The sequence below is a fragment of the Scleropages formosus genome, chromosome 15 (genome assembly GCF_900964775.1).
Source record: "Scleropages formosus chromosome 15, fSclFor1.1, whole genome shotgun sequence".
Lineage (NCBI taxonomy): Eukaryota > Metazoa > Chordata > Actinopteri > Osteoglossiformes > Osteoglossidae > Scleropages > Scleropages formosus.
In genome coordinates, this window is record NC_041820.1 from 4,678,240 (window position 1) to 4,705,233 (window position 26,994).

The window sequence follows — 26,994 nt, forward strand, 5'->3', positions numbered from 1 at the left end:
AAGAAAGACTTCGAGGTTAAGACAGATGCTAAAAGCCCAGGTGAGACACTAAGAGTTTTCCTGCATCAGGAGAAGCCTATCAGTCGGATCAGGGTTAAAAAATAAATAAAAATAAACCCACATTTACATCTGCTCATTCAGCAGACACTTTTCTTCAAAGCAACGCAGCATTATGTATGATTACACAGATTAATAAAGTGCATAAACAAAAGATGAAGAGCCTTAGAAACAAACACGCGAAAGTCACAGTTCATCTAGTACCGCTGTTTTTTCTTTTTTGCCAGCACATATTGCAGAGAGAATTAATAGGACATACTGTATGAAGGTGATGTTGACAGATGGTGTGACTCAAGTTCACGGAGCAGTTACGGGATCGGGACAGAAGTGGGTCTGAAAGACGGTTTTGAGACCTGCTTTGAATGCCGGAAAGGATTCAGCAGCTCTGAGGGGCAGAGGAGCTGAAACCCAGAACTTCACGTGTGTGGCCAAAACACAAATACAGCACGCCTTTAAATTATGTAAACTGTCACACCCAATGACGTTCTGTACAATGTCACATTTATTCTATGAAATCCTTGCTTAATCGGAACCAGTTCTTGCTTTTTCCGAGGGAAATGGTTTCTATGCCTATGAATTGCAAGTGTTGCTTAGAGGAACCAATACGATGGATGGATGGATGGATGGGTCGATCCACGTATCAGTAGTTGGATGGATGGACATCAGAAGAAAATCATCTCAAATAAACCAATGGAAAAGTGATCCCCAAGATGCACTAGCTCAGCCATTCAGGTACTTATATCCAGCTATATACAATATATACACACACGAGAATCGGGCACATAAACCAAAGAGCCGATTCCGGGGGAATTCGGGCAGAAAAAGTAAAGAATAGTGAGAGAATGAAGAAACTGTCACCGCAGTGTTACTTGGGGAGGGTGGTGTGACGAGCCGTACCTTGACCTAAAGAGACCTCGGAGAACCTCAGAGAGGAGCTCCGAGTGGTTATGCATCTGGAGACGGTTAGCAAACGGCATACTTTCAGCCATGTATCCATATGGCAGTTGGTGCGCGAAGGCTCGTGCCGTGCCAACCGCGCCACGAGACGCAACCCAAGCGTTAACCGCCATAAACCAGAGCGATAACGGCCCACTTGCGACTTCGCTGCGGTTAAAGTACCGGGGAGCTCCTCCGATCACCATCTAAAAACCACAGCAGAGATTACACAGATGGTACAAACAATAACCAGGCAGCTGACGAAAAGAGAAAGGCAAATCTGTGAAACGCAGACAGAACGTAGCAGAGAGGAGGGGAAACGAAAGGGGCCAAGCGATCGCTCTTCCAGCCACGGAAATCCCACCAAAGGAGGAGCGGTAAAGTGAGCAGTTTATGTATAAACCAGCGTCCTGTGAGACAACAGCTGGAAAAGGTATGAAGAAAAGCTGAGCAAAAAAAAAAAAAAAAGAGGGAGAAATAGGCATCCAGGTGACTGCATTAGAAAATAATGCTGGGGGGGGGGAGGATTAATTAAATGAAAACAGAGCCTACATGGGCAGGAAGAATTCTCCTTCCAGATGGGAAAAACGCAGTGAAACAAAGGAAGAGAGTTTATGACTCCAGAGCCGTGCTGCTGCCACGGAAATCAATTACAATACGCCTGTACCGCACCGCGCTGCCAGAACGGGACCTTAACGTGTCATTGTGACCTGCGGCCGCTTCCCGGATTTCGGCAACACAACACGCAAGCAAACAAACGCGACGAGAGTACGGGAACACCCTGGGCGAACGCCTCGGGAGACTGAAGTCGGTCCCCCGGCCGAATCCCGCGCTGGGGGGGGGGGTCTACACGGCCGCAAAGACGCCAACTGCTCAAGGGCAACAAATTACACACATCATTGCTTCACCGGACCCATGAAAGAGGCTGCTGTCCAACAGCGGGAGAACAGCTGAGGTTTTTTGGGTGGTGGGAGAGGGGGAAGCACCTCCCGTTACCTCCCAGGACCATCCCAGTTGGCTCGCTGCGACCGGGGACCTTCGCGGTCCTTCAGCGCCGAGTGAAAAAGGCCACCCCGAGCAAAGACATGTCACATCCGGAGCAATTCACAAAAACGCCATACATTTTCCTGCTCGTTCCAGAAAACGCACCCCCTCCCCGCTTTGGGCCAGCGGAGCAACCGCAAAAACTCCAACAATCCCGTTTCAGGCTTGGCGAACAGCAGTCGCACTCATTCCATCAGCATTACTGACACTTTGTTTGAAGGAAACTGCATCTGTGTCGAAGGGAACGGACTCGGTCCTTCCAGTCCGCTGGGGTGTTGGGGGGGGCGCAAGAATGTGTACGTGACAATAACCCGAAGTCAGCCGCATGACGAGCAGCCCCGCTCAGGTTGCAACACGCTCCTCCGGGGCCAAGCGACAAGTGGTTCGAGTCAGACCCTGTGGGCACGAAGAACACCAATGACCCTGCTTTCCGCATGCGCGTGTACTTTCACCGCCACCCTGGCTGTTGTCAAATAGTCACCTTCTCTGTGTGCGTGGCATCGATACAGGAGAGGAGAAAATCCAGCGTGCGAAGGGTTCGAGTTGAACAAGCAGATGTCTGCGTACGTGAGGACGTCTAATTGGGAGCGTGGAGTGCGCTGGGTCTCGGCTCTCAATGGAGGCCTTCACGAGCCCAGACGTTCAGGAGAACGTTATTTGAAAGCTGGGGGTGGGGCTGCGCGTGATGAACGCCAAGGTTTGGGCTGATTACTTAGTTCCGGTTCTCAGTCTTGCTCCTGAAATGGTGGAGTCAACCACCTCTACCCCTCAAGAGCTGCTGTATCCCTGCCAGCATTCATAATGGGTCTCAAACCCATCTCTTTCCTGATAGCTACATAAATGAGACCAACACCATCTGATATGAATATCTATGTATTTCATATTTGGCTCTGCACTCTAAAAGCAGCAATTTGAGTGCTGTGCACCAGCAAAACAGTGGCATCTGGCAAACGACATCATAATGACCGACATCACTTTGGAGAAAAGTGAAAAATTAATACTGGTAACAGCTCAGTGCGACCACCTACTGCTCAACTTTTACTGAGTTGATGCTCTTGTCCCAGGAAATGTCAGCTTTGTACTGCATCTCTAGTAAGTGCTTGCCAGGATATTGGACAGCAGTCATATGGTGACAATCTGTGATGTCATTCATGGATTCTATGATGTCATTCATTATGATGTCATCATCAACAGTAACCAGATTGGCCTACACTGGACACAAATGTTGGGTCTGAACAAAATATCACAAATTGAGGCAAATTACTGATCCAGGAGCAAATCACTAGAACAAATTATCATGGCATGGCGTCCATAGGTATGACTTCTTGTGACCACAAGTCGTCCCCGTGGCTCATTCATTTTAACACCCAGTTCGGTCTGAAGCTCCAGCGAACAAAAATCCGTCCATCCGTCCTACACGGCCACACCGAGCTCCCTCCATCTTCGTGGAGATCCTGTCCAAACGCGGTCCTTTAAGCGGCAGTTCCTTGGGGGTGAACCGCACCGTGCCTTCCTATAACCGAAACACCTCCAGGGTCACTGTGTCCTCATCGCCTGGTTCTCCATGGTGACTTGAATTTAAAGTCTCTTCTGTGCCACCCAATGGTCGTCTTCCGCTGTATCTCACTGCGCCACCTTGCTTCTCTTTATAATACAGTAATTGCTGCTAATTTCACTTTGTTACAAAGTAGGTGGCCCTACGGTCACCATCCATTACAGAAGGAGAAGCTGTTTGATGTGTTCGTGCAAAACCCATGAGAAACCAAGCATGGAACCGTGAATGTGGTCAAAACGGATTTTCTGAACACTATCCAAAGAGTATCAAAAATGACACGGCCGCGGGTGATGCTGAGGAGGACACAAAAGCAGCATAGCGAGGGAGCGTCTGCAAAGTACCCATGAAATCAGCAAAACGGAGCACAAGTAAGGGAGTGTCTGCTAGGCACAAGCGACCAAACAGCACGAGTAAGGGAGAGTCTGCAAATTACAAACATAATCAAATGCAACGAAAGTAAGGGAGTGTAAGAAAGAAAAAACTACAAGAAAGTTTTTTTTGCCGAATCAAGGACAGTCGTGACTTTTCAGTCATTAACAATAAAGGACAACTTTTCAGACTTATACCGGGAAGGCGATAAGTTGGGGGGGGGGGGGGGGAATACGTTAAGATCATTTTTCACACACAGGGTGAGGGTGCAGCTCAGCAACCCCAGCGGTGCGGCGCGTGCGGTGCGGTGCGGTGCGGTACTCACAGGATGGTGGTTTGCGGCGACACGGCAGGTACACTCTCCAGCATCAAATGCATGCATCTGACCGTGGTGCGGAAGCACAGGCAGCGGCTCGGGCACGAGAGGGCCACGCGTGGGCCGCCCACGGCCACCAGGAGTACCGTCAGCACGAGGAAGGAGGAGGACGGGGCCATCGCAACGAAAAACGTACCGCGAGCCCTGCGCCCCGCTCGCCGAATGAGCCCAGCTCGCGCCGGGGACTGGTGGGGGCGGGGCGAGGCGGGGCAAGGCGGGGCCACGCTCGCCCACATACATATTCAAGAAGGAAGCGAGCCAATCAGCAGGCGAGCGGTTGCATTAATTATGCGGCGCATTCCGACAGTCCTCGTTCAACGATTCCGGTGTCGTGGGAAGCGCAGTTGAATGCAACGCTAGGATGACAATGTCACGACAAAATTAAAATAAAAGCGAGAGCTAATGCGCTGTCGCAAAATTTCATTTATATCGTAGCAATTCATCACAAACATGATCCGAAATGATCCGAAAACAAGCAAAATGCAATGGAATGGATGCATTTGGAATAATGTATTTTCCTGTTTTAATTAATACCTTTTCTCACAACTGTTTTAGCATAGCATGACATACGATATGGAAAATGATGGGTTGAGCCCGCTTTGCTCTCTTATTGTCAAAAAGTTCATGATTTTTCCAAGTTTTATTGCTTGATATTTAGAGCAAAAATGTAAGAGCTGTGTTGTCAAATTCTGAAAATGAACATACAAACATCTACGGAGTTTTGTATATTAAAACAGCTCCAGGAATGAATCACAAATGAACCATAATGACGATATGCACCGAACCGTGATCATTTCATAAGGAGTACTGTGGCGCCCCCTGGTGGTGTTATGTGGAAAATGCAATTCAGAGTTGAAAAACAGTACAGTACCATGTGCCACGGTAATTGTACAAACATGTAAAAGCACTTCATTCCAGGGTCTCTTTGGTTCTAACATCACTGAAGTAAAAACTATGAACTATTTGTTATTACAGGGATATTTATCCTTGTACCTGCATTTCACCATGGATGCAAATATGTTAGACAATGCATAGTATTCACTGTAAATTGCATTGGAGAGAAGTGACAATTGAATGAATAAATGAAAATGTACATATACCCCACGTTTGCCAAAAAGGCTAATCTCAGACACATTTATTTAATACTGTATGACCCTACAGCCATTTCTGGCTGGGCATATTTTTGTGTTTTTTTTTTTTTTACTCTTGCTCAGTACGTTAATGTCTGTGTCCACAATTTTACACCAAAGAGTAGCAGAGGGGGTGTGGTGGCGCACCAAGTTTGGCCTGTGCCTGCTCTCTTGTGGGTCTGGGGTTCAAGTTCCGCTTGGGGTGTCTTGCGACGGACTGGTGTCCTGTCCTGGGTGTGTCCCCTCCCTCCCTACCTCTCCAGCCTTGCGCCCTGTGTTGCTGGGATAGGCTCCGGCTCGCCACAACCCCACGTGAGACAAGTGGTTTCAGACAGTGCGTGTATGTGTGAGTAGCATGAAATCCCCATGATCAAAGAATTTGAATTCAGCATCTTATTTGGCAGATGAGGTTGGGCTACTTCTTACCATAAAATGCTCATTCACTTCTGGATACAGACTGCCATGTAACCCACATACAGCCCGTGTGTATCCACCGATCCATGTGCGGTCTTGACCCCACCATTCTGATGCTATTATCTTGGTCATACGATCTTACTTGATGGTGGGATCAAGATGGTTGTGTCAAGATGGGCATCTTGATCCCACCATCTGGACTCCATCATTTGACTCCACTATACTGATGCCACTGTCTTTACACTTTCATCCTCACCGCATTTTCCTGACCAGACCATCTTGATCCTAGTTTTCAATGCATCATCATTGATCACCACCCTCTTGACTCCCATCACCTCGTCTCCATCATGTTGAACCCACCATTGTAACCCCGTCATCTTGGCTCCATCAACTTCACCCCATCATCTCGACTCCCAGCACTTTGACGCCTGTTTTGATTCCATCATCTTGACTCCATCACCTTCACACCATCCTCTTCTGCTCTCCATTGTAACCCTATCATCTTGATTCCAACACCTTTGCCCCATCACCTTGATCCCTGTGCACTGTTTTGCCTTAATCTTCTTGATACCTCCAATAATCCAGGCATGTGAATACACATGGTAGCCAAGTGGAAATGAGGTAAATGGGATAAATGGAGTAAATTCCTTTTGGTTGCTGATGTACCGCCCATTTGAGAAGTGTGATGCTCAGAGAAACATGGGATTTTGTTTCCTACACACATATGACAGTTCATGCATGAACAGAGATTAGTATCCATATCGTTCCCCAGGGCCACTGGGCACAAATCACACACACAGGGCCTGTGGCAACACAATTTTTCTTTATTCAGAGTAAGATGTGTCAACATCCAGCATGACAAAAATTGTACAAAGTTCACAATTTAAAAATGAAATATCACAGCAACTTGTGATCCCACACATTTATAGCAAAATTAAAATGTCAACAAATCCATGCCGTGTAGTACAAAAATAAATTAAACTTCAGTTCCACAGAGAGCACAATAGTTTATACAAAATCCTGTTTTATTAATGATTACTTAAATCAACCTCCAAATGAATAAGTTAGAATAAATAAACTCTGATGAATTCACAATAATTTATATGAAAATTCAGCAGTCTAATATGTGACACCTCTTTGTGTTCCCTATGTAAATAGTCACAGATAACTTTTTTTTTTTTTAAATTCGATATTATGTAAGAACAGTAGATGAGCAGCAGGTTTGTGCTTAAATTCCCTTTCCATTGTACTGATAACGATAATTAATTCAAAAACCAATACTAGCTATTACTCTACTGAAAGCGTTACTATATTGGCAAAAAGCTGCAGACACGATGCTGTGGAGGAGAAGCTAATGCCGTCATGGAGGGATGGGGCCGGGGGAGGGATGGGGGGTCCTAAAAGAGGACGGGGGAGGAGTACGATACGGGAGAAGGTAAACGACAAGCACCTTTGCGTTAGCTCTCAAAAAGGCAGTTCTGAACATGGTAGCTACAACTAATAGCACAACAGAAAGTGGAGGCCATGGAGACGTGGCTCGGCACGGCCCCGGAGTTTCACTACAGAGTTCATTTCCCAGCCATTGATTCCGTTGGGGAAACTCGAGTCCTTTTTTTTCCACTATTTTCATTTATTCATTTATCCATTTATCATTTTGTACAGTGATTAGGTATAAAGTGCTGCTGGGATGATTCCTTTATCATTTTCATTATTACTACTATTATTATTATCATCTTAATTCCTTGTCCATAGCAAATACCGAAAATCAAAGGAAATAAAACAAGGGTGTAAATTCGTATTATTACTGATTCAATAATAATAATAATAATTGTTATTATTATCATTATTTCAGATTTGAATTCCCTGTAGTTTCCATCAGTGATTCTGTTTGATTTTCTACAGTGCCTCCAAGCAGTTTGACGTCCCAGTCGTGTTCCGCAGGTACCCCTGGAAATTGCACACCTCCGCATGTCAGTTTATATCTACAGCACAAGTGCAAATAATCTTCTGGCACATAAGTGGGGACAGTGACCCTGTTAGTCCCGCTCTCATAAACTATATATATTTTTTTGTCTTTACAAAAACCCCTTTTTTCCTCATGTTAGGCTCTCTTGTACTGCTTTAGTTTCTGTAAAAACATCAAAACATGGAAACTAAGGTGATCCTGTGCAAAATTGTACATAAAGGAAGTCAAACTCATAAAGCATCTTTCATTTAAACTGAATGTCCATGTTTTCACTTTTTAAAATGTATTTTTTTTGTATTAAAAGATTTATATAAAAATTAATATTTTACATATAGTAAAAAGATTCATTTGTTTCCACTATGCCTATAAATAAGAAATTGCATATACCCAAACTGTTTATGAAGATTGCATCCCATATTTATAAATATGTGATTTTGTCTTTAAATATTGCTGAAATATTGTCTGATTCTAGCTACTGAAGATCCAAACTTGAAGAAAAGAACTGATGCGAATGTCAGAATGATGCCTAGATTTTTCTATTGCCATTGAACATCACATACTTATCGACTAAATGACAATGGGAATCTAACAACACAGAATGCCAACTGTTTTTTTTTTTTTTCTTTTTTTTTTTTTTTTCATTTTTAAACGTCATAAAATAGTCCTTTCTAGATACTGGGATTTCCACCATTAAGTTTCCGTGTCATGATGTTTATAATAAAACTGTAACATTCATACATCAAGTCAGGTTCTTTCCATATACATTGCCGTCTGTTTTTTTTTTTTTTTTCTTAAGTGCCCCCACCGAACCAATACAGACCATTTTTTAACAAAAGACAAAAGTTGTTTTTTTTTTTTTTTCAAGCATCGTTAAAAAATAAAGCAATTTACAACCAAGTCTTGCTATTTAACAATCTTCACACAAAACATCGGTTTTAAAATCCCATAAAATCATCCGAGGAGGAAAAAAGATGTTTAAAAATTGTGTTCTCGCTGCGTTTCTGCGCCCGTCTGCTTCCCTGCCGCCGACAGTCATCGAAAGGAACCTGTGTTCTCCACTGTTCAGCTCACTGCTCAGAAATATACACTAAAATGTGCAGACAGTAGCAGCTATAAACATTACATCGCACTAGGTCAGCTCATATGAAAACGTACAAAATGTGAATGTTTTCCAAAACTAGTCTGCTGTCAACTATTTTTTTAAAGCAAGACAAAAAAAAAACCAAAAAAAAAAAAGAACAAAACATTATGAAGTTTTGTAAGCATAACACTTTTTTTTTCTTTAAACAGAAATTACACCTTTTGAACACTGTCTGATAAATTACAGCAGCAAACCACCAGACATCCCTTTTTTTTTTTTCTTAGTTTTTGTTTCTTTGTTTGTCGGTCGTCGGCGATGCTGTTTGTTTTGCTCGTGCCCGAGCAGCAGTTTCTCCGGCGGCCCCGGTGGCTACACCTGGATTCCTTGCACAGCCTGCTTTATGTTCTCGAGCAGAGCCTTGTTCTCCGGGCTCTGGTACTGCTCTTGGTTTGTGTACATGTCTGTCAACGTCGTCACGTAAGCGTCAAAGTTTTGCTCGCTTATCGGCTCCTGCGGGACATCGCAGAGACGGCAGGATTAGGCGGGCGCGCTGGACGCCGGGGGCCATCACACACCACGTCACCACGACACACCATCTCAACTCCACAACTTCTAACGGTACACAAACAGTCAGAACGGCACACTGGTCTTAAAAGGCTACGTTGCGCGTGTCTCTTCGTGTGCGTGTGCGTGTTTTCGGACGGGAAGCGGGGAGGGGGGGGGGGTCCGCTTCCTGTCTGGTGTGGGGGGAGGGTGATCCAGGCAGAGAGAGACATGTCATGCAATGGGGTCCACATCCAGGAGAGAATGGCCACACGGTTGTCATGACAACACACACGGGGTCATGCGACTTCACGTTCTCCGCGAGGCGAACCGAGTCGGGGGGGAGGGGGGCTACGCCAACGATGGGGTCGGGCATCCGGACTCTTCGCCTATAAAGTCTGTTTCTTTCACGGCATTCGGAATCATCCAAAGGCGCGCCCTCGCACCTTTGACTGTCCCTTCACGTTACCTTCGTGACGCGCACGGCATCACGGAACGTCCACATTTACCAAGGCCATTTAAATAAGTACGCAAACATCTCCTCGTCAGCCGTAAAGTGAGATCAGCTGCAGGAAATGTCTCGACGGGACGAAAATATCCGCTATTAAATGACAAGTATCACGCAGGAAGGTAGAAACGCGCGTTTGTAATGCGACACACGGGATCACGGGTGCGATTTAAACATGCATGCGTTCGGAGCTACGGTCACCAGGCAAGTCCTGTCCTAGCAGAACGTCCCTTTAAAACAAGCTTTTTCCATTCATAGGTGATGAGAAGGTGAGTACAGAGAGGGTCCTTTGGAGGGGGGGGGGATGGAGGCCGTGTCGGGTGGCTGGTTGTGATGATTGGGAAAAGAAGCCCTCGTGAGGGGAAATAAACAAGAGAGGTGCAACAGAATCCGTTGATGGGCCTGCTGTCGGGTGTCTGGAGCATCGCGCCGGAATGGTGACAGACACACTGCAGCGAGCATGCATGGCGGATGGAAACGCAAACTCAACAGTGATGGCAAATAACTGCGTGGGGGGGGGTGGGGGCGGTCTGCCGTTAGACCTCTGAGCCGCTGCGACGCTCTTAACGGAAGCGCAACTCAGAGCTCCTGTGTTGCGGCGCTCGCCGTCTGTCTCTCATTTATTCGTAATGCTGGCATATGCGTGCGGCGGAAATTTAAATTTGCATTTATCCTGACCAATAAGAGCTGGCGCTCAAATGTACGTACACTGCTGCCCGATACTGACCAAATCTGCGGTAAAAGAGCATTACATGGTAAAAGCAACAATTTAAAAGCAACTCTGATGTACAGTACATAGATAGAGATGAATATATAAATATATACGAAACATAGAGATTTAAAGGACAAATTCAATTGCAAAAAAAGGATAATTAGACTATGAAAATTATTTTCTCTTACTCTCTGGTGTAAACAGCTGTTATTTCTAATGGGCGCTTCTTTGTGGGGCGATGGTTTCTATGGGAGAGGCGTAAACAAAGGTCTATTAGCCTGCTGTACACAAGGTGATCTGTTCACATCTCAGGGGGGAGGGGTCGTTTTGGACCTCCGGGTGGGGGAGATGGGGGGGCTTGTCATATACAGAGTATCAAGAGCATCTATCGAAAGCAAACAAATCTGTAAAGAGATACAGAAACAAAGAAAGGACATAAACAGGCAAGTGACACCAAAACGCGGGGTCGCGTCCCCGGCTCGCCAGGCGCTCAGGGTCATCGCGGCCGTTACGGCTCGCGCTCTCCTGACGCCGGTCAGCCAACTCGAATGAGGTCTAAGGACACCTTAAGACGCCGACTTTGTTTCTCAAGCCGGATCGGACACAGCGGCGGTGCGTCGACGCTACCCTACGGCTGGGGCTCTCGGCAGGGAGCTTCAGCAGATACGCTCACATAGGATGGTATTAGTCTGCATGAGGCACATGACCAACTGAACACGGGAGCAATGCGAGAGGGACACCCCGGGATCCTTCCTCCGCCTCATTACCTCTTTGAACCTCACCTTATGCCTGCAGGAATCTTCTCCTCATTTTGGGGCCAGCAGGGGGGCAGAGTTGTTAAAGCCCTTGCTTTGGATCTGCATTTGAATCCACACCCTGCTCTAGGACCCTTGATCAAGGTGCTTATCCTGAATTGACACAGTAAAAACTACCCAGCTGTGACAATGGGAAAATAATTGTAACGCAGCAAGTTGCCTTGGAAACAGGCACCAGGTAAATATTGGTTATAATAATCGCTGTCTTACACTTACACTAGTTATGTATTTGGAAATACACAGAGAATCTGTAAAGTAGTGAGATATTAGTTGGGGGACGAGCACACGTACGCACCCTGCCCAGTCGACCGCTGTCTGTACGCACTCAACGGCACTTGGTGCCCTTCAGGACGAGCGTAAGCAGCAGGTGGCGTAGTGGTTAGCACCGTTGCCTTATACCCATGGGAACAGGGTTCAAATCCCTCTTCCTGCTGTTTTTTACCATTAATCAAGGTCTTTATCCTGAACTGTTGCAGTAAAAATGCACAGTTATACAAATGAGTGAATCACTGTAAGCTGCTTACAGTACAGACCTAACATTTGAAGCTGTACTACAGAAAAGCGTCAGATAAATGATTAAATAATAACAATAACAGATAATAAATATTTCCTTTGGGCGGGCTAACGCCAGACAATCCTAACCCTAACTTGACCTCAATCCTGGAATTTACCAACGCACAAGAGCTTCAGCTGTGCTCTCTATCAAGAGTAGGCAGTTTTAATACCAGCTAAAAAGGTGTGAAATTCAGAGAACCAAACTAATAATAATAATAATAATAAGAGTACTGTTAAGAGTAACTGTTCTGCCACCCTTGTGATGGCTTTACGAAAACTACGACCTCAAAGCTGTGCCAACACAGCAAGACACACCCTATCTTAACAAAGAAAGCTTTTATTGATGTCGATGTTCACACCTACATTACAGGTATATAGAGATCTAGCAGCGACAGCTGGGAAAAGTTCCTGTCCCCCTGTTACTCAGGTGTCCCTCTACACATTGACTTTGTGTTCAGTTGCTGTAGTTATTTTGCACTTTGTGGATGGAACTGGGTCCCCGTTCTGCTTTACTGGACCTGTCCTGTTACTTTTCTCCACTCTTTTCTTTGTTTCTAAATTTTTAGGAACATAAGGAAAAAAATTAAAATGAATGCATATGGAAAAAAGCTGTTTTTTTGTCTCGTCATGCCTTCAAAATACCACAGTTACATACGGACTTGCAGTTACAAAACATAACAGAACATCGCATGTGCTATGAAAACCCATGAAAGTTTGACAGACGAGCCCAATTTTCACTTTAACTGTTCTTGCTTCTTTCTTTGGAACGAGACAACCCAACATTGATCAACAGAGATGTCATACTGCAATATTGCCATGTTGAGATACTACACACAGGGACTTGCAGCACTGAAGAGAAGACAGAGTCACACAGTAAACTTTGAAGAGGGAGGGTGATCGTTTCTGATGCTGTTCTAGACCTCTGAGCAGCCCATTGAACCCGTGTGTCTGTACACGTGCTTGTCTGCACGTTTTCCAAAAATCGATAATTCTACCCAAAGACACCCCGCTCTAATCCATTAACAGCGGTAAAGACATGAGACATTACCCCGGTAAAGACAGCTGATACACTGTCCTAAAGTGTTTTTCGTAAGAGCGATAGAGTTTTATCTTGACAATAATTACAACATAGCTCCAGCATCTCAAAGACCCTTGGGAGTCGTACGTAGGTTCGAATCGTGCTCGGTCTGTGCCCGAGTTTGCATGGTCTTTCGTTTCTGTGGGTTTAATCTGGGTGCTCCGGTTTCCTCCCACAGTCCAAAAGCCAGAAGTAATATAATAGTAATGGATTACTTTGATGCCATTAGTTGTACATACGCACGTTTCTGGAGACACTGTAGCTTTCATAGTTTTTTTTTGTTTTTTTTGACTTAGGTACATTCATAAAGAAACAAATATTCTTTTACTATGTTATATTTCTGTTACACTCTTCTCGTTGCTCAGGAATTTTTCACTTTTAATGTTTAACTTTCATTAAAACGTTTCGGGGGGGGGGCGCGGCAGGTTCGGCCGGGTCCTGCTCTCCGGTGGGTGTGGGGTTCGAGTCCCGCTTGAGGTGCCTTGCGACAGACTGGCATCCCATCCTGGGTGTGTCCCCTCCTCCTCCAGCCTTGCACCCTGTGTTGCTGGGTTAGGCTCCGATTTGCTGCAACCCCACTTGGGACAAGCAGTTTCAGACAATGTGTGTGTAAAATGTTTCATTTGCCAGTTTACCATGAACCTGACTTCTGCGATTTCATTGGCTGTCAGTTGCAGTCAGAGTTTACAACACCCAGGTTGATTTTTGGATGACTGCTTTTACTTGGGTAAATGTTTTTTAAACCTACAAGGGTTTTTCATTGCGTATTGTTTTTAACTACTATACCAACCTCGGCCAAACAGCTGTGATTAAACTGAACCGGAGACTCTAAATTGCTCGTAGTGCGTGTCTGTCTGAGTAAATAAGTGAGTGTGTGTGACTGCCCTGGGACAGACTGGCACCCTGACCAAGGTGTAAGCTGCCTCACGCTCTATGCTTTCGGAATATGATCTGGACCTCGGTGACCCTACGCTGGACAAGCAGTTACCAATAGTGCATGAATGGATTCATAATTACGCAGGACTGAAATATGATATGAGACGAAATATCTACAGGTCGATATACTCCGGTATAACTATAGCAGGGTCCGCATGGGTGTGAGAGCTCACCGCGTCCAAAGAGATGACATGTGGGGGCAATCTGCAGATCAGCCACTCCTTTCCTCTTGCACTGACAAACAGCACCAAAAATTCCACCCATCCCCTTGGCCCCACCCACCCCACACACACAATGTGCTGTGTGCGTGCAGTCCTGGGGTCCCATACACAACACACGAGACTCTGCCATCTTTCCAGTGCAGCTCGGCTCTGTACATAGATACGAATCGGTATCTCTAAAACAGACAACACAGATCATGGTTTGATTCCCCCCAAGCTTTTCCAAACATGTAAATTGGCTATTTACTACGTTATACCCCCTGCCCCTATAGACATATTGCACTTTCTGAAAGTATCTGTAAACTAAACATATTAACTGGCAATAATCTAGCATGCAACAACCCGAGGCCTAAAGCTGGCATAGACAAAAGCCATGTGCTACGGTCTTTTAGGTCCCATGTCTTGCCCGTGTTGCGCTCTTGGTGGCCCTTACCATATGTGGGAGCTGGATATTAGCTAAACTGTTAATCAGTGATTGGCTGAGGTTGGCCAGCTCATGCAGGAGAGATTCGTTTTGCTGTTCAATCACCTTGTTCTCTTCCTCTATTGACTTCAGATTAGACTCCATTGTGGTAATCTGAAAAGGGGGTGCAGAACACAAGAGGGCGGTTATGCCTTGCAGCGGCAGCGCTCCGCTCACGCTCTTCAGGACCGCCGCGGGGGTGTTCCGCACGGCGCGGCGTTCTTGTGGAAAACACACATTTCACATGAGCGGTTAATGGGCAGGATGGCGAGGACACGGGCGGGGACTGCTTGACACAGAGTGCCCCGTCCAGGTTTTCCGTCGACTCGGCAGCCAAGGCAAGGTGAAACTCCCCAACGGACCGTCTGTGAAAAGCAGCTCGACAAAAAAAAAGGAAGCGGAGAAACTGGAAGGCCCCGCCGTTCCTCCTTGACCTTTCCCAACCCTTGCGGCGAGGCCTTGGTGAGGGCATGCGGCGTCATCGCCCGAAATGTCTAAGGAGCGAGCTCGCCTCTTCCGCCGTGCCGTTCCACGCCTCAGTCAGCACGTTTCGCACGGCACAACTGACGCGGATCGGAAAAGCACATTTTTGTCCCCCCCCCCCCCCCCAAACTCCCACCCCACACCCCGAGCAGAGAAACACACGCGCACACAGCCTCGATCCGTCCGCTGCCACCCCCTCATCTCCAGCTCTTTCTTCATTTTTCATTTATTTTTATATATATAATATTTTTTTGCTGTGACATATCTGGCGCTGCTGGAGCGGCGCGGAAAGCCTTTCAGGGCTGGATCTGACGTCGCGCTCCCGGCTCGAACCCCTTTGAGCCGCGCAACTGCTCCGAGGGACGAGCTGCTCCACTTTCAGCGCCAGCAGCGGCGCGCGCCGTCTTTAGCCCGTGCCCCTGGGGGGCCCCTGTATTATAATTAGGGCTGTCCCACTTTGTCTCGCCACCTTTCGGAGGCGCGAAGGAGGCCGGGATGCGACGCGTTTGAAGAGTTACCTTCCTGTGCCGTCATTACTGGGGCCGGCTGCTGAAGAATGAGCCGCCTCGCGTGTAGCGGGTTACACCCGTGAGAATAACCTGCGCAAACTTTTCCTCGCACACACACACACACACACACACACACAAAGGAGTACATGTGTGCTCAGCAGAAGCGAACGACGCCGAAGAGCTCGCGGACGCCGCCGCTCAAACGCTTGATTCGCGGGCGAGGCACAGACACACGTACGTGCCTTACCTGTGTTCTAAGTTTAATCATGTCTGCTTCCACTTGTGAATTAGACTCATTTAAATCTTTGATTTCTTCATCCAGCTGTTTTATTTCTTCATCGTTTTCTATTCCTAAAGACAGAAATAAAGTGAGCGTCAAATGTGAATCTGAGGGGGGAAAAAACAAATTCGTGTTAATTAAATGATTATTTGAGCATGACCAGTGATAGCAGCGTACACTGTTGGAGAGGTATTAGGTATTGGGTTGTCATGGAAACCGAGTCGCAATCATTGACAACAATTCTGTGGCCTGCTGGCTGCCATGGAACAGGAGGTCTACTCATGTGCAGGCCCGCGTGCGCGCACATACACACACACACACACACACACACACACACACACACACAATTTCCTTCCCCTCCTTTGAAATGACAAATAAACACACATTCATTAGCTCCTAACCAACAGAAAACTGTCACGGTGAATTGTGGGGCGTCGACCTGGTCAGAGACCACCATTAATCTAGGAAGCGACATCACAAAAGGAACAGCTCCACATCAAACGATAAAATCTATGTTTTGCTTTTACACCTACACTTTAACACTTAAACCCATCCAAACGCTTGACAGGGTTTTGCTTGACTGCTAATGTAACTATTCAACAGGGGGACTTACATGTGGATTTTATGTGGCGTTAAAACACAGACATGCGCGCGCACACACACGTGCGTGTGAATCCGGTGGGGTTAAACCACCCAGGAGTTGAGAGCTGTTAAAAGTCGCAGCAGGTCAGGTTGGCACACTGCCGCGAGCGGTAATTATCCCTGAGCCTTTCGGTGTGATTGTGAGACGCTGATTGCTAGGCAATCATCACCTCTTTGTCTCCGGCGGAAGCCCGCGCAGCTGAGCGCCGCACATGCATATTTATGACGGCCGCCTTGGCGGGCGCCGGGAGAGGCGGCATTGCGGCGAGGCGGAGGCGGAGGCGGAGGCAGGGGTGATTACCATTGCTAGCCCGTTGCTTTATCGTAAGCATTTCCACGCCAGACATCCTGGCCTTCTTCATGGCCGATGTGGCGCGGGGACAGCCCGACAGACTGGTGGTAAACATACAGGGGAAGGAGGAGAAAACAAGAATGACAATAGACCTTTTCCAGTTGAGCTCAGCGTCCGAAATCACAAACACGCAGAGCCACACGGCGAATACTACAGATTTCAGTGCCTAGCAGCTTCGCCACATGCAGCGTTCGCTAGCATTCGTGCTAAAGGAAGGTGACGCGGGTGCAGCGGTACGGTGCCGAATGCACGGTCGCGAGGTGCGGACTCGCCTCCGTTACCGAAAACGTGTTTGGCTAAACATGGCTTTTGACAGAGAAGACGACGACATTAAAATCAGTTCAGATTTTTCTGAAGATAATACGATCGTGATTTTTCTTTCGTCAGATCATGACAGCATTCATCACAAACAACACGGTGCTGTAACAGAGCGGTCAGCTGGCGGTCATATCTGTCTAATGAAAACCAAAACGTGCCATACGGAGATGGTCACTTCCAGTCACAAGCTACTTCTGCTGTGTAAGGGTGGGTTAGGGGGCGTGGGCCCAAACTGTACTGGAGCCACATCTCAGGAGCGCCGGGGCCTCACCTCCTGTGAGTGAGGAAACTCCCGCTCACGTGACCCGACCCATCACACCCCGGCGTTGGACAGGACATGCCGTCCGTCTTCCCCGACTTCCATGTGAACTGGGAACCGTTCATGTAGCCGTCCTTCTGCCGCTTGGCCGCCAGGGGGCATCCCGATGCGCTCCTATGGGAAGCGTACTTCCCCGTGACATGACCCTGTCCATCGCAGCCGGGGACAGGACACCTGCGAGAACATCAGACCAGGTGTGTTTAAACAAGGCGCTCGGAACGGGAAAGGGGACATTTCAAGTTCCTGTTCTTAGCACGGTACTAAACCTGCACTCCTACCATAAAATATACAGGTGGAAAAATGGACAAAACCATTATTTACTTTTAATAAAGTTAAGGCACAGTCAATTATTCTTAAAACCTATAAGAATGACCCTCAGAGGAACCAACTATACCCTCTGAAGCTGTCTTGCCTATAAAAATATTGATGAATCTCTCTATGAGTGACGATCGCGATTTTTCCATCCAGCGTTGAGCTATAGCTGCTCAACGCGGCCGAGGAGGAAGTGCGGTAAGACTGATCCAAATTGATGGCGCCACTAATCAGATGCATATTCTGCAGCTGTCATTCGACACGGTAAACAAAGAAATGCAGTCCGCTGTCACACTCCGCGCTCAACACGTCACCGCAGATTAATTATGTCAATCAGGACCATTTAGTCTGAAAAAATGAGAAACACATGTCATTAATTTCTATCCCCGAGACAGAAGCGCTGCTCCTCGTTCCCAATCAAGCCACTGTGTACAGAATTCATACCGTCAACTAATTATGACCCGATGGAATAAAGAGCGGAATGTGACAGTATAACACATGACCATCTAGCCCACATTCCTCTGGTCTTGTATTTTAATATGGGCAGAGGAGCCTGTTTGATTTATTTCCAGCCCTTGGTCCCCACAGTCAGGAATCAATGGACGTGCAGACAGACCATCTTCGACTTATTAAAGATGCTCTCTGCAAGCAGTTAAATCCGACCCATCTCCTTCACAGGAAAATCAGATTCATGAATCCTGAAACACAAATAGGCCAAGAAGTTCTCTCAGAAAGCCAGCAACTCAAGGCTAAAAACAATGAAGTTCATTATCGAAAAAATTCCCACAATACTCTAGGGTGAAGGAAGTGCTGTGCTCCTCCACCTCTGGCTGCTTGGTAGTCCTGCTGACAAGGTACCCAAAACTGAAGGCCCGTCGGTTCCCAGTTGTGGTTGAACAAAGTCCCTCTGCCCCTCAGAGTGGCTGAATCCCTCCCAGCATTCAAGAAGGGTTTCAAACCCAACTCTCTCAGAGCCACTTCTCTTCTGATCTTTCAACAGCTTTGTATGGAACTCTTTCACCATTTACTCTATGTGTTTCTCTACTCTTATATCCCTTCTGTAGGAAGCTACTAGAATATGTGTGCGAGGAAAATGACGACATCAACCAAACCGTGCTTTAATAATCGGCTGTTCTACCTAATCCTGTTTTTGCGTTACACTTCCGTTTACTCTGAGTGTCACTCTGCTTTGGAGAACAGCATCTGCTAAATCCATACACGTAAATGTGGTACCTGATGGGTTCCTGGTCTTCTTTGTCCTCTTTGCTGTGCGTAATCTTTATTCCACTCTTCCTCGCTCGCGGACACCCTGATAGGCTGGGAGGGAAGTGTGGACACGAAAATGACCTGTCAGTGGTGCGGTCCATACCTTCCTGGCCATGAGTTTGGTAAATGTGCAGAACCACGGAGAAGGGCATAAAACTTGTCAGGTCCCGGAGAACCAAAAAACATTGGCAATATTACTCAATGGCTCAAGAGACTGTGAATAGTACTCAGTGGAGATGTACACTGACGCTGCTGGGGCACGTTAGGCTCGCTTGGACATTGTTACTCCCTCGCCGTGTTACACCTGGGCCCACGGTTAAGGCGCTTGTCGCTATCCATTTTAGCACATCTCTCTTTCGCAGGAGGGATGAACAGAAGCTGTTCAATGGAAATGGTCTGGTCCCAATAAGCAGGTTCGCCGCCATCGACTCCGTACCTTCTGTGTGATGCGTAATTGCCGGTGATGTGTCCCGAGCCATCGCAGCCGGGCGTCGGGCACCTGAAGTTGGAGAACACACCTAGAGTTAGAGCCTGGCTGTGCGGGGCCAAAGACATCAGCATCAACAACCACGCAACCCACTACACAGATACGGAAACCCTCTGAACCCCATTCAGATGCGAACACCAGTCGGTGCCAATAATGCAAAAATTAAAGAACGGCGATAAAAAATGCCTTCAAATTCATTTCTGTTGTCACTACTTACCTACTGGGAGTCAAACAACAAATGTGCAAAGAAAGGACATCAACACAACTGGTCTTCTCACCAAGGTTAGCAGAGACCAAGATGCATGAATGAAGGAAAGCAAGACAAAACGACTGACCAAAAAAAAAAAAAAGAAAAAGAGCCACACGTTCGTTTCACGCCTTACTTGAGCTCTTGCGAGTTGGTGGCCATCATACTTCGAATGCTTTTGTCCGCTAAAGGACAGCCAGAAAGACTGGAAAATATACCAGGACATGATCATTAGTGGCACGGAGGGCGAGCGGGGTGAGCCACTAAAACAGCACGACGACACACACACACACGCACACACACACAAAGAAGTTTTCAATGCAAGAAGCCATGGGGCAATTGCAGAGGCATTGGGTCAATAACAACAGCGGTTAACCCTCTGAATAACAGCCTCGTGGTCAAGTCCAAATTGCTGCGGACAGCGCCACCGTCTATAAATCACATCGCGGTAAATATAGCACCAGTCAAAAGTTTGAGTACCCTTGTCGGGAGCTAGTTTTTTTACGGATTCGGGTGACAAATTTGATCGGGAACTGGGCTGACGTGTCATTTCAGCTCCTCTGCAGAACTTCTCAGAGATGTAGGACACTTTTGGGCTGCTTTGCTTTCACTCTTCTGTCCAGTTCACCCTATACAGCCATTGCCCAAGTTGCCCCGGTGGACTCTCACTTTCCACTGGTACTGTATACGCAGTATGTTGGGCTGTAATTAAACTATGGAAAGGCCCCCAGCGAGACTCGAATTTAACACATCTGCTTGTGCTTTAAATGATCACGAGGCTCACAGACGTACTCAAAGGGTTACCGCGGGGACACACTCTCTGAGTCTGTTTGACAGCATTGTCGAGGTAAGCTGAAAACAATAAATTGAAGGAGACTGAATCCACCATGAGAAAATGAAGTCACACCTTCTATGTGAGGCGTAATTACCGGTCACGTGACCACTTCCATCACACCCTGGTGTTGGACATCTGTTACCAAAAACATAGATAAAAATAAAGCGGAAAAGAACAAAACAAAACAAAACAAAAAACAGCCAAACAGAGTAAGTATGCTTAAGTACGGTTGAGTTTTTCTCTTTTTTTTTGTTCATTGTTTCCAGTTTAGCTTCACTGTCTGCATTTTTTTTTTAAAGGACATCCTAGGGAAAAGCTGCAACATGAACAGGTCAAATGAGAATGATGTTTTATTACGATAAAGCATCAAAAAATAAAACAACCAAAACCAAAAGAAGCCAAGAATACATTTGCTAACAACTCCAGGTCAAATGAAAGACTGGCAGAACACTACGCTGCATATGTGACATGCCAGTTGTGCCGGGGAGGAGTGCGGCTTTCTCTGAAGCACAGCAGCAGAGAGGAGAGGAGAGGAGAGGAAAGGAGAATCAGACTGGAGGGGGATTTGGGGGGTTGGAGGGGGTGTTGTTTTTTGGGGGGGGGGGCAACAGCATCCTCTCCGGCGCTTACGTTATCAGGTCCTTTTTGCTCTCCTTGCAGGGGGCGTATTTCGGTTTGGGGCTGGGCACTCGGACGTCCCCTGGGTACTGCCGATCCTCCAGGATGTCCTGGAAGGGGTCCATGTCGTCCGGCTGCATGGCGAGCGAGTGTAGGGAGAGAGAATGTGAGCGAGGGCCCGGGAGACGAGTGGAGCGCCCCCTTTCCTCAAGCCGGATACGATATTTCCTCTGCTGTTGCGGAGGCATCGTGCACCCTAACCGTGGTACAGTCATACTGGGACTGCACTGATGCTTTACCGTGCCTGACATCGCCAAGTTATGCCGAGGCATCAGACAGAAAGGGGAACAAGTGTGCGAGAGCAGAGGAGGTGTCAGCGAAGCGCTGTGGTTAAGGAAAGGCGACCGGTTCACATCCCAGGCCAGACGCTACAACACCTTTACCATTTACTCATTTATGTGGCGCTTTTTCCCAAGGCAAACTGACTATATTGTGTTTGTACACTAAATTGCTTACCATGCTTTACTCATTTGTACATCTGGGTAGTTTTTACTCTATCAATTCACAGTAAGTACCTTGAACGAGGTGAATACAGCAGGAGCAGTCATTTAAACCCTGGTATTTTCACCCCCCTGAAACTGTTTTAACCACTATGCCACCTGCTGGCCCTTTAAACTGCAATTCTGACTGCTGTCAGTAACCAGTGACCGCACAGGACCAGCACCGTAATGCTGAAAACCCCTTCCTGAAAGCATTTGGATTACAGTCCCTAGTAAACAGCCACGGACTTAATTACACCTCAGTTAAGCCCCCCCATACTGCCCCCGCACCCCATTGTTATAGTTTCAGGACGGTGTGAACTCCACACATCATCTTGGCTGAAGCCCAGCAGCTCCACACGGCGTTCTTGGAACCCGAGACGCCGAGTGCCTGCATGTGTAGTACTGGCAGACCGCACTAGGGGGCACTGTGGTGAAATCAAACACCCGCGGCTCACAGGCTGCATTCGGGTCTTACAAAAAAGCTCATTTTATGCATGTGCAGCACTCGACCCAAAATATATTTACTGCCCCCTTCTCTGGTGCGCTGCTGTAGAGTAAAATGCACGGTACAGTTGTACCCCATCGATTACTCCTGGCAGCGAACCCCCCCTCTTTAAAAGGTTATCTAAATCAATCAAATTGTCTCGCAATGTGGGATTTTGCATTATTCATATATGAAAACAACAACAACAACAAGGATATGCAAAAAGAAAGATAAATAGACAAACCTTCTGTATGGAAATGTTGATGTACATTAAAATGCTAATTTATTTTCACCACAAGGACCCTTGTAAATAAGCTGCGAGGCCTTTCAAGCTTCCTTGTCCGTACAAGAAACCTGAAATGTCGATTCATGACTAAAATGATTGTGTTTCTAAATAATATTTCCGGGCATCGATACTACCCTCACAGTGTGTGTGCACGCGTGTGCGCGTGCGTGCGTGAGCGTGCCGCGCCAAGGCCTGTAAATGGATGTCAGTTCCGGGGAGGACGCGGCCGAGAGCTGCGGGGGGCCGCTGGGGGGGGGCCCTGCTCACCTCCTTGGGGTCGTCCTCGTCGATGCGCTTGATTTTGGTGTAGTCCACCGGCAACTCCCAGCAGTCGGCCTCCCCCATTTGGTAGCAGCGGCTGTTGAGCAGCGCCTGTCGCTGGGGTGACATGGGCTCTAGGGGCGTGAGCACAGCGCAGCTCTCGCGCCCGCTACCACGCTGCTTGTTTATGCTCAGGTCCAACGTGCCGTTCTCGTCCACCTCGGCATCGGGGTTCTGAATTTGGTGGGGGGGCGCAAGAAAAACAGAGACACGGGCTCTTAACCTCATGTTCATCTCGCTGCATATCTCCATGCCTTCATCTACATGACTCCGCCCCCAAGTGATTGTGGCCACACCCACTCCCTGACCCCACCCTTTTGACCTACTTGGCCCCGCCCCACTGGTTGCTCCCTCCCTCTCCCCAGCTCCCCTGTCTCAATGGACAAGAAGCAACGGCTGCGAATAGCACAATTGCCCTCGCAAACACTGGGCGTGGTCACACACGTCCACACCACTTGGGGGAGCCAGAGTCCTGGACGTCGCTGACACGCAGAGAGGTCGCCACTCGGCGCCTCCCCTGGGCTACAGCTCGCAGAGAGCAGCCTGAGATCATCATCGATCCATCCACCTGAAAGGCTCCACAGCCCCGCTCATCATTCCCCAGCTACCCACGCCGGCGGCTGACCCTTGCGTCCCCTCTCCTGGAAACCAACACGCAGGCGATTCAGTGTGTCTGTGTGTGTGTATCTGTGTGTGTGCGGTGGGTCTTAGAGTTTCTGCTCCCTCCATCTGCTCTTCATGCCCAGGGAACGAACAATGCGAGAATTTGGGAATCCGACTCATTATTCCCGTCATTGTCTCTGGATGCTGCTGTGAGCCACGTAATCTTGCTCATCCCCATTCCCATGATGCTCATCTGCGGGCACTCTGGGGTCTTCTCTGTGCCCACCACCACCAGGGGCGGAGTTCTCACACCACACGCAAAGGCAAGAAGCATGAAACAGCACCAAGAAGGCTGTAACAATGGTTACAGCGGGTGGGAAAGGGGATGGGGAGGGTCCACTTCCTGCTTGTTATTTCCCATCCTCTCTGGCCACTCCCCTTTCCCCAGTGAGGGATGGCCTCCTTTAAGATTGACTCCACCCACTGCCTTCACCCCAGCCCTCCCGAAGACTGGGGCTGGAGTGTGTGGCGGACCCGTCCGGTCCAATGCAGAGCCGGTAACCAAGAATCACCCAAGGAGGAGGAGAGTAGGAATCAAACCCCAGCCCCCAACAGCCCCCACGATGCTGCTTTCCTTCTGTTTTGTTGTGTCTTTTCCTAAGGCGACAATTCAGAGAAAATGGCTGAGATTCGCACTCCCTGCCCCGCTGCTGCTGCCTCCCCTCCATGCCGGAAGTTGGAAGGTGACTGTGACTGGACCAGTGACGGGATCTCTGTCCGGCAGTCTGGCTGACAGGGCGAGCGCCAGACGACCCCAGCCCTCTCAGACCTGGGGGGGCAAGAAGGAAAGGCTGATTCTGTGGCTCTGCAAGTGTGAAGCCCTCCCTCCCCACATGTTACAGCTAACGACCTGCTTGACGGAGGAGAGAGGGAAGGAGGGAGGAGAGGAGGCCCGCGGGCTGCAATGTGCGGCGGGGTGATAGCACCTCCCCGTCCAGGCGGAGCCTTAACCGCACTGCAGAGTGCCGTCCCTCGGAGCTCAGCGCTCACCCCCGAGGTCATTTGGCGAAGGGAGGGGCTTTGCTGTATCCACTATCTCAGATAAACACAGAGCCGCACATTTTCACTTTCAGAAATGTGACACATAACTGTTCCAAACTGTTGCCCTTATTACGGTCACACGCCAGCACACTGCTGTACGTGGCGCAGAATTGACGCGAGTCACTGATGTCATGGCGACGGAGCATCAGCTTCCTACACGGCGCCACAGCAACTGCATCACTCAGATTCCCGGTCCATATAGTCAGCGGGGGCGCTGGGCAGTGGGGTTCTTAGGATTGGGAAACCATTTTTTAATCATTCTTGTCAAACTAAGTGAGCACGACATGGGGACACACGCGCACACACACGTACGCACGCAGCAGGAGTGTCGATGGACGATCGCTTGCTGACAGTGATGCACTGGCACTAGCTGCCTGCTGGGGGAGGGAAGGTGCGTCTGTCAGGGAACAGTCTGGTGTGGGAGATGCGATCCGCTGTTGGGGGCGGAGACTGACAGCGCCGTCTGTGTGTCTCTGGGCTCTCAGCTCAGCGGGCCGCACCCGTCCAACATCGTTACAGTAATGAGGCGGGAGAGCGAGCGTGACAGGACCTGGAGGAACAGCCCCTTCTGGAAAACCCTCCGAAATACCTCCCAACCTGCTGCAATCTGACCCCACCCCAATCAACTCCACCCCTCCGCCACACTCAGCCTCACCTGTGACTCCACCCACGTTCAACCCCGCCACTCAATGAACCCCACCCCTCACTATTTTCCTACTCAGCTCCTCTCCCCACACCTCACCCCGCCCACAGCACGTTGTTCTCCCACAGAGATGAGAGAGAGGACAGGAGGGAGAAAAAAACAAATCAGGGACACAGAACCAGAGTCTCCGGCGGAGCCTTGGATCCCACCAGGGGAGCGGCGGCTGAGGACTGACAGCAGCGAGGGTAGGAGGTCCAGTGCTCGAGGCACTTCCTCCCGCTGTGCGTGCAACTGCTAACCCCCCCTCCCCGGCCCCCACGCCGTCAACAGTGGCCATTTGTATGCGACTTTTCCCATTTATGGGATCAGCTTATTTCGGCTGATAGTACAATGGATATGCTCCTTTATCTCGTGCAAATGACATATTTGGCTCATTGCGCGAAGCCGCCGTTCCCGTCATTCGCACCGCTTCCCATATCTGATTCCGAAAAAAATAAAAACAAGCCCTTGGAACGCTGCTGCAGCAGTGATCGTCTCTTAGAAGACAGCGCGTGTGAAAGCCCCATCTGCCCTATCATTATCCGCATTACGGGACACGACAGCAGCCCCGAAATCGGCGCCTTTATCAGCGATCCCAGCTGCGGTACAATTCCAGAAACTTCTGCCGTGGCTGAACCCTCGGCGGCCCAGCCGTGATACAGAAGGCGGAGCTGCGGACACAGAGCTATGGAGTAACTGTGGACAAAGAGGCCAGTTTTAGCCGAGCTTATAACCCCTCCCACTTTCACACGCTGACCAATCAGAAGCTGGGATTCCCACCCGATGTGCAGGTGGCAACAATGGGTGAGTGACGTGTCGCCGCGGTGGCCTACCCGCGAGCACAGCTCCTGCGGTTTGTCGGAGAGGCTCTGGGGCATCTCACGGCAGCGGGTGGACAGGTTGAGGATGGCAGTGGCGGCCATGTGGGCGGCCTCCATGTCGTGGGTGTAGTCGAAGCTGCTCTTGCTGCAGGTGCTGCTGGCACTACTGCCTCCGCCACCCCCACAGCTCAGGCTGCTGCTGCTGCTGCTGGGGGCGTAGCTGCTGGTGGTGCTGCTGGCTGGACTCGAGTTCTTACAGTAGCGCTTGGCTGCGGGGCACACCCACACACGCACACACACATACACACACACACACACATACACACACATACGCACACACACACGGTCACAAAAAAACATCAGTTTTGGCTCCTCCCACTGAGCACACGAGATGAAGGACAGGCTTCAGCAGGACACACGGACAACCAAGGTGTGAAACGGAGTCGGTTCATCAGATGGGCGTCGGTTCGAGGACCAGGCAGATCCGTACCATCGCATCCCTTAGGGGACGGGTCCCGACCCTGCACCTTGGGCGCGATGGCCCGTTTCCCGTAGACATTGTGGTGGTTGTCGTAGCCGCTGTTGTAGTCGAAGCTCGTCTTAGAGTACTTCTCGAGCTCTTTGGCCAGGTTGGAGCGTGGCGTGGTGGTCGACACGTTATTTTTGTAGCCATACTGTGGGATTTCCAGCTGCTTCACGAAACACATGGGCCTGGAACACAGAGCAA

At 48.6% G+C, this 26,994-nt stretch overlaps 2 protein-coding genes across 12 annotated transcripts in view; both read right to left on the minus strand.

Annotated features, from left to right (window-relative positions):
• Positions 1–4,493, minus strand: part of pxdn (peroxidasin) — a 44,145-nt gene extending 39,652 nt beyond the window's left edge. For both annotated transcript variants that reach the window (XM_029258452.1, XM_029258451.1), the window contains exon 1: positions 4,287–4,493. In XM_029258452.1, the coding sequence (XP_029114285.1) occupies positions 4,287–4,456 (170 nt within the window). In that variant the 5' untranslated portion in view covers positions 4,457–4,493. The remainder of the gene's footprint in view (positions 1–4,286) is intronic.
• Positions 4,494–9,102: 4,609 nt separating this feature from the next.
• Positions 9,103–26,994, minus strand: part of myt1lb (myelin transcription factor 1-like, b) — a 78,745-nt gene continuing 60,853 nt past the window's right edge. For 3 of the 10 annotated variants that reach the window (XM_018732986.2, XM_018732969.2, XM_018732978.2), the window contains 14 exons: positions 26,758–26,978; positions 26,280–26,536; positions 23,007–23,234; positions 21,440–21,561; positions 20,882–20,944; positions 20,111–20,179; positions 19,677–19,739; positions 19,208–19,291; positions 17,615–17,836; positions 16,975–17,066; positions 15,999–16,102; positions 14,730–14,873; positions 10,880–10,936; positions 9,103–9,438 (listed from right to left, as the gene is read on the minus strand). In XM_018732986.2, coding sequence (XP_018588502.2) covers positions 9,298–9,438; positions 10,880–10,936; positions 14,730–14,873; positions 15,999–16,102; positions 16,975–17,066; positions 17,615–17,836; positions 19,208–19,291; positions 19,677–19,739; positions 20,111–20,179; positions 20,882–20,944; positions 21,440–21,561; positions 23,007–23,234; positions 26,280–26,536; positions 26,758–26,978 — 1,867 coding nt within the window. In that variant the 3' untranslated portion in view covers positions 9,103–9,297. The remainder of the gene's footprint in view (positions 9,439–10,879; positions 10,937–14,729; positions 14,874–15,998; positions 16,103–16,974; positions 17,067–17,614; positions 17,837–19,207; positions 19,292–19,676; positions 19,740–20,110; positions 20,180–20,881; positions 20,945–21,439; positions 21,562–23,006; positions 23,235–26,279; positions 26,537–26,757; positions 26,979–26,994) is intronic. The other 7 variants (XM_018733011.2, XM_018733044.2, XM_018733002.2 and 4 more) reach the window with 7 other exon arrangements.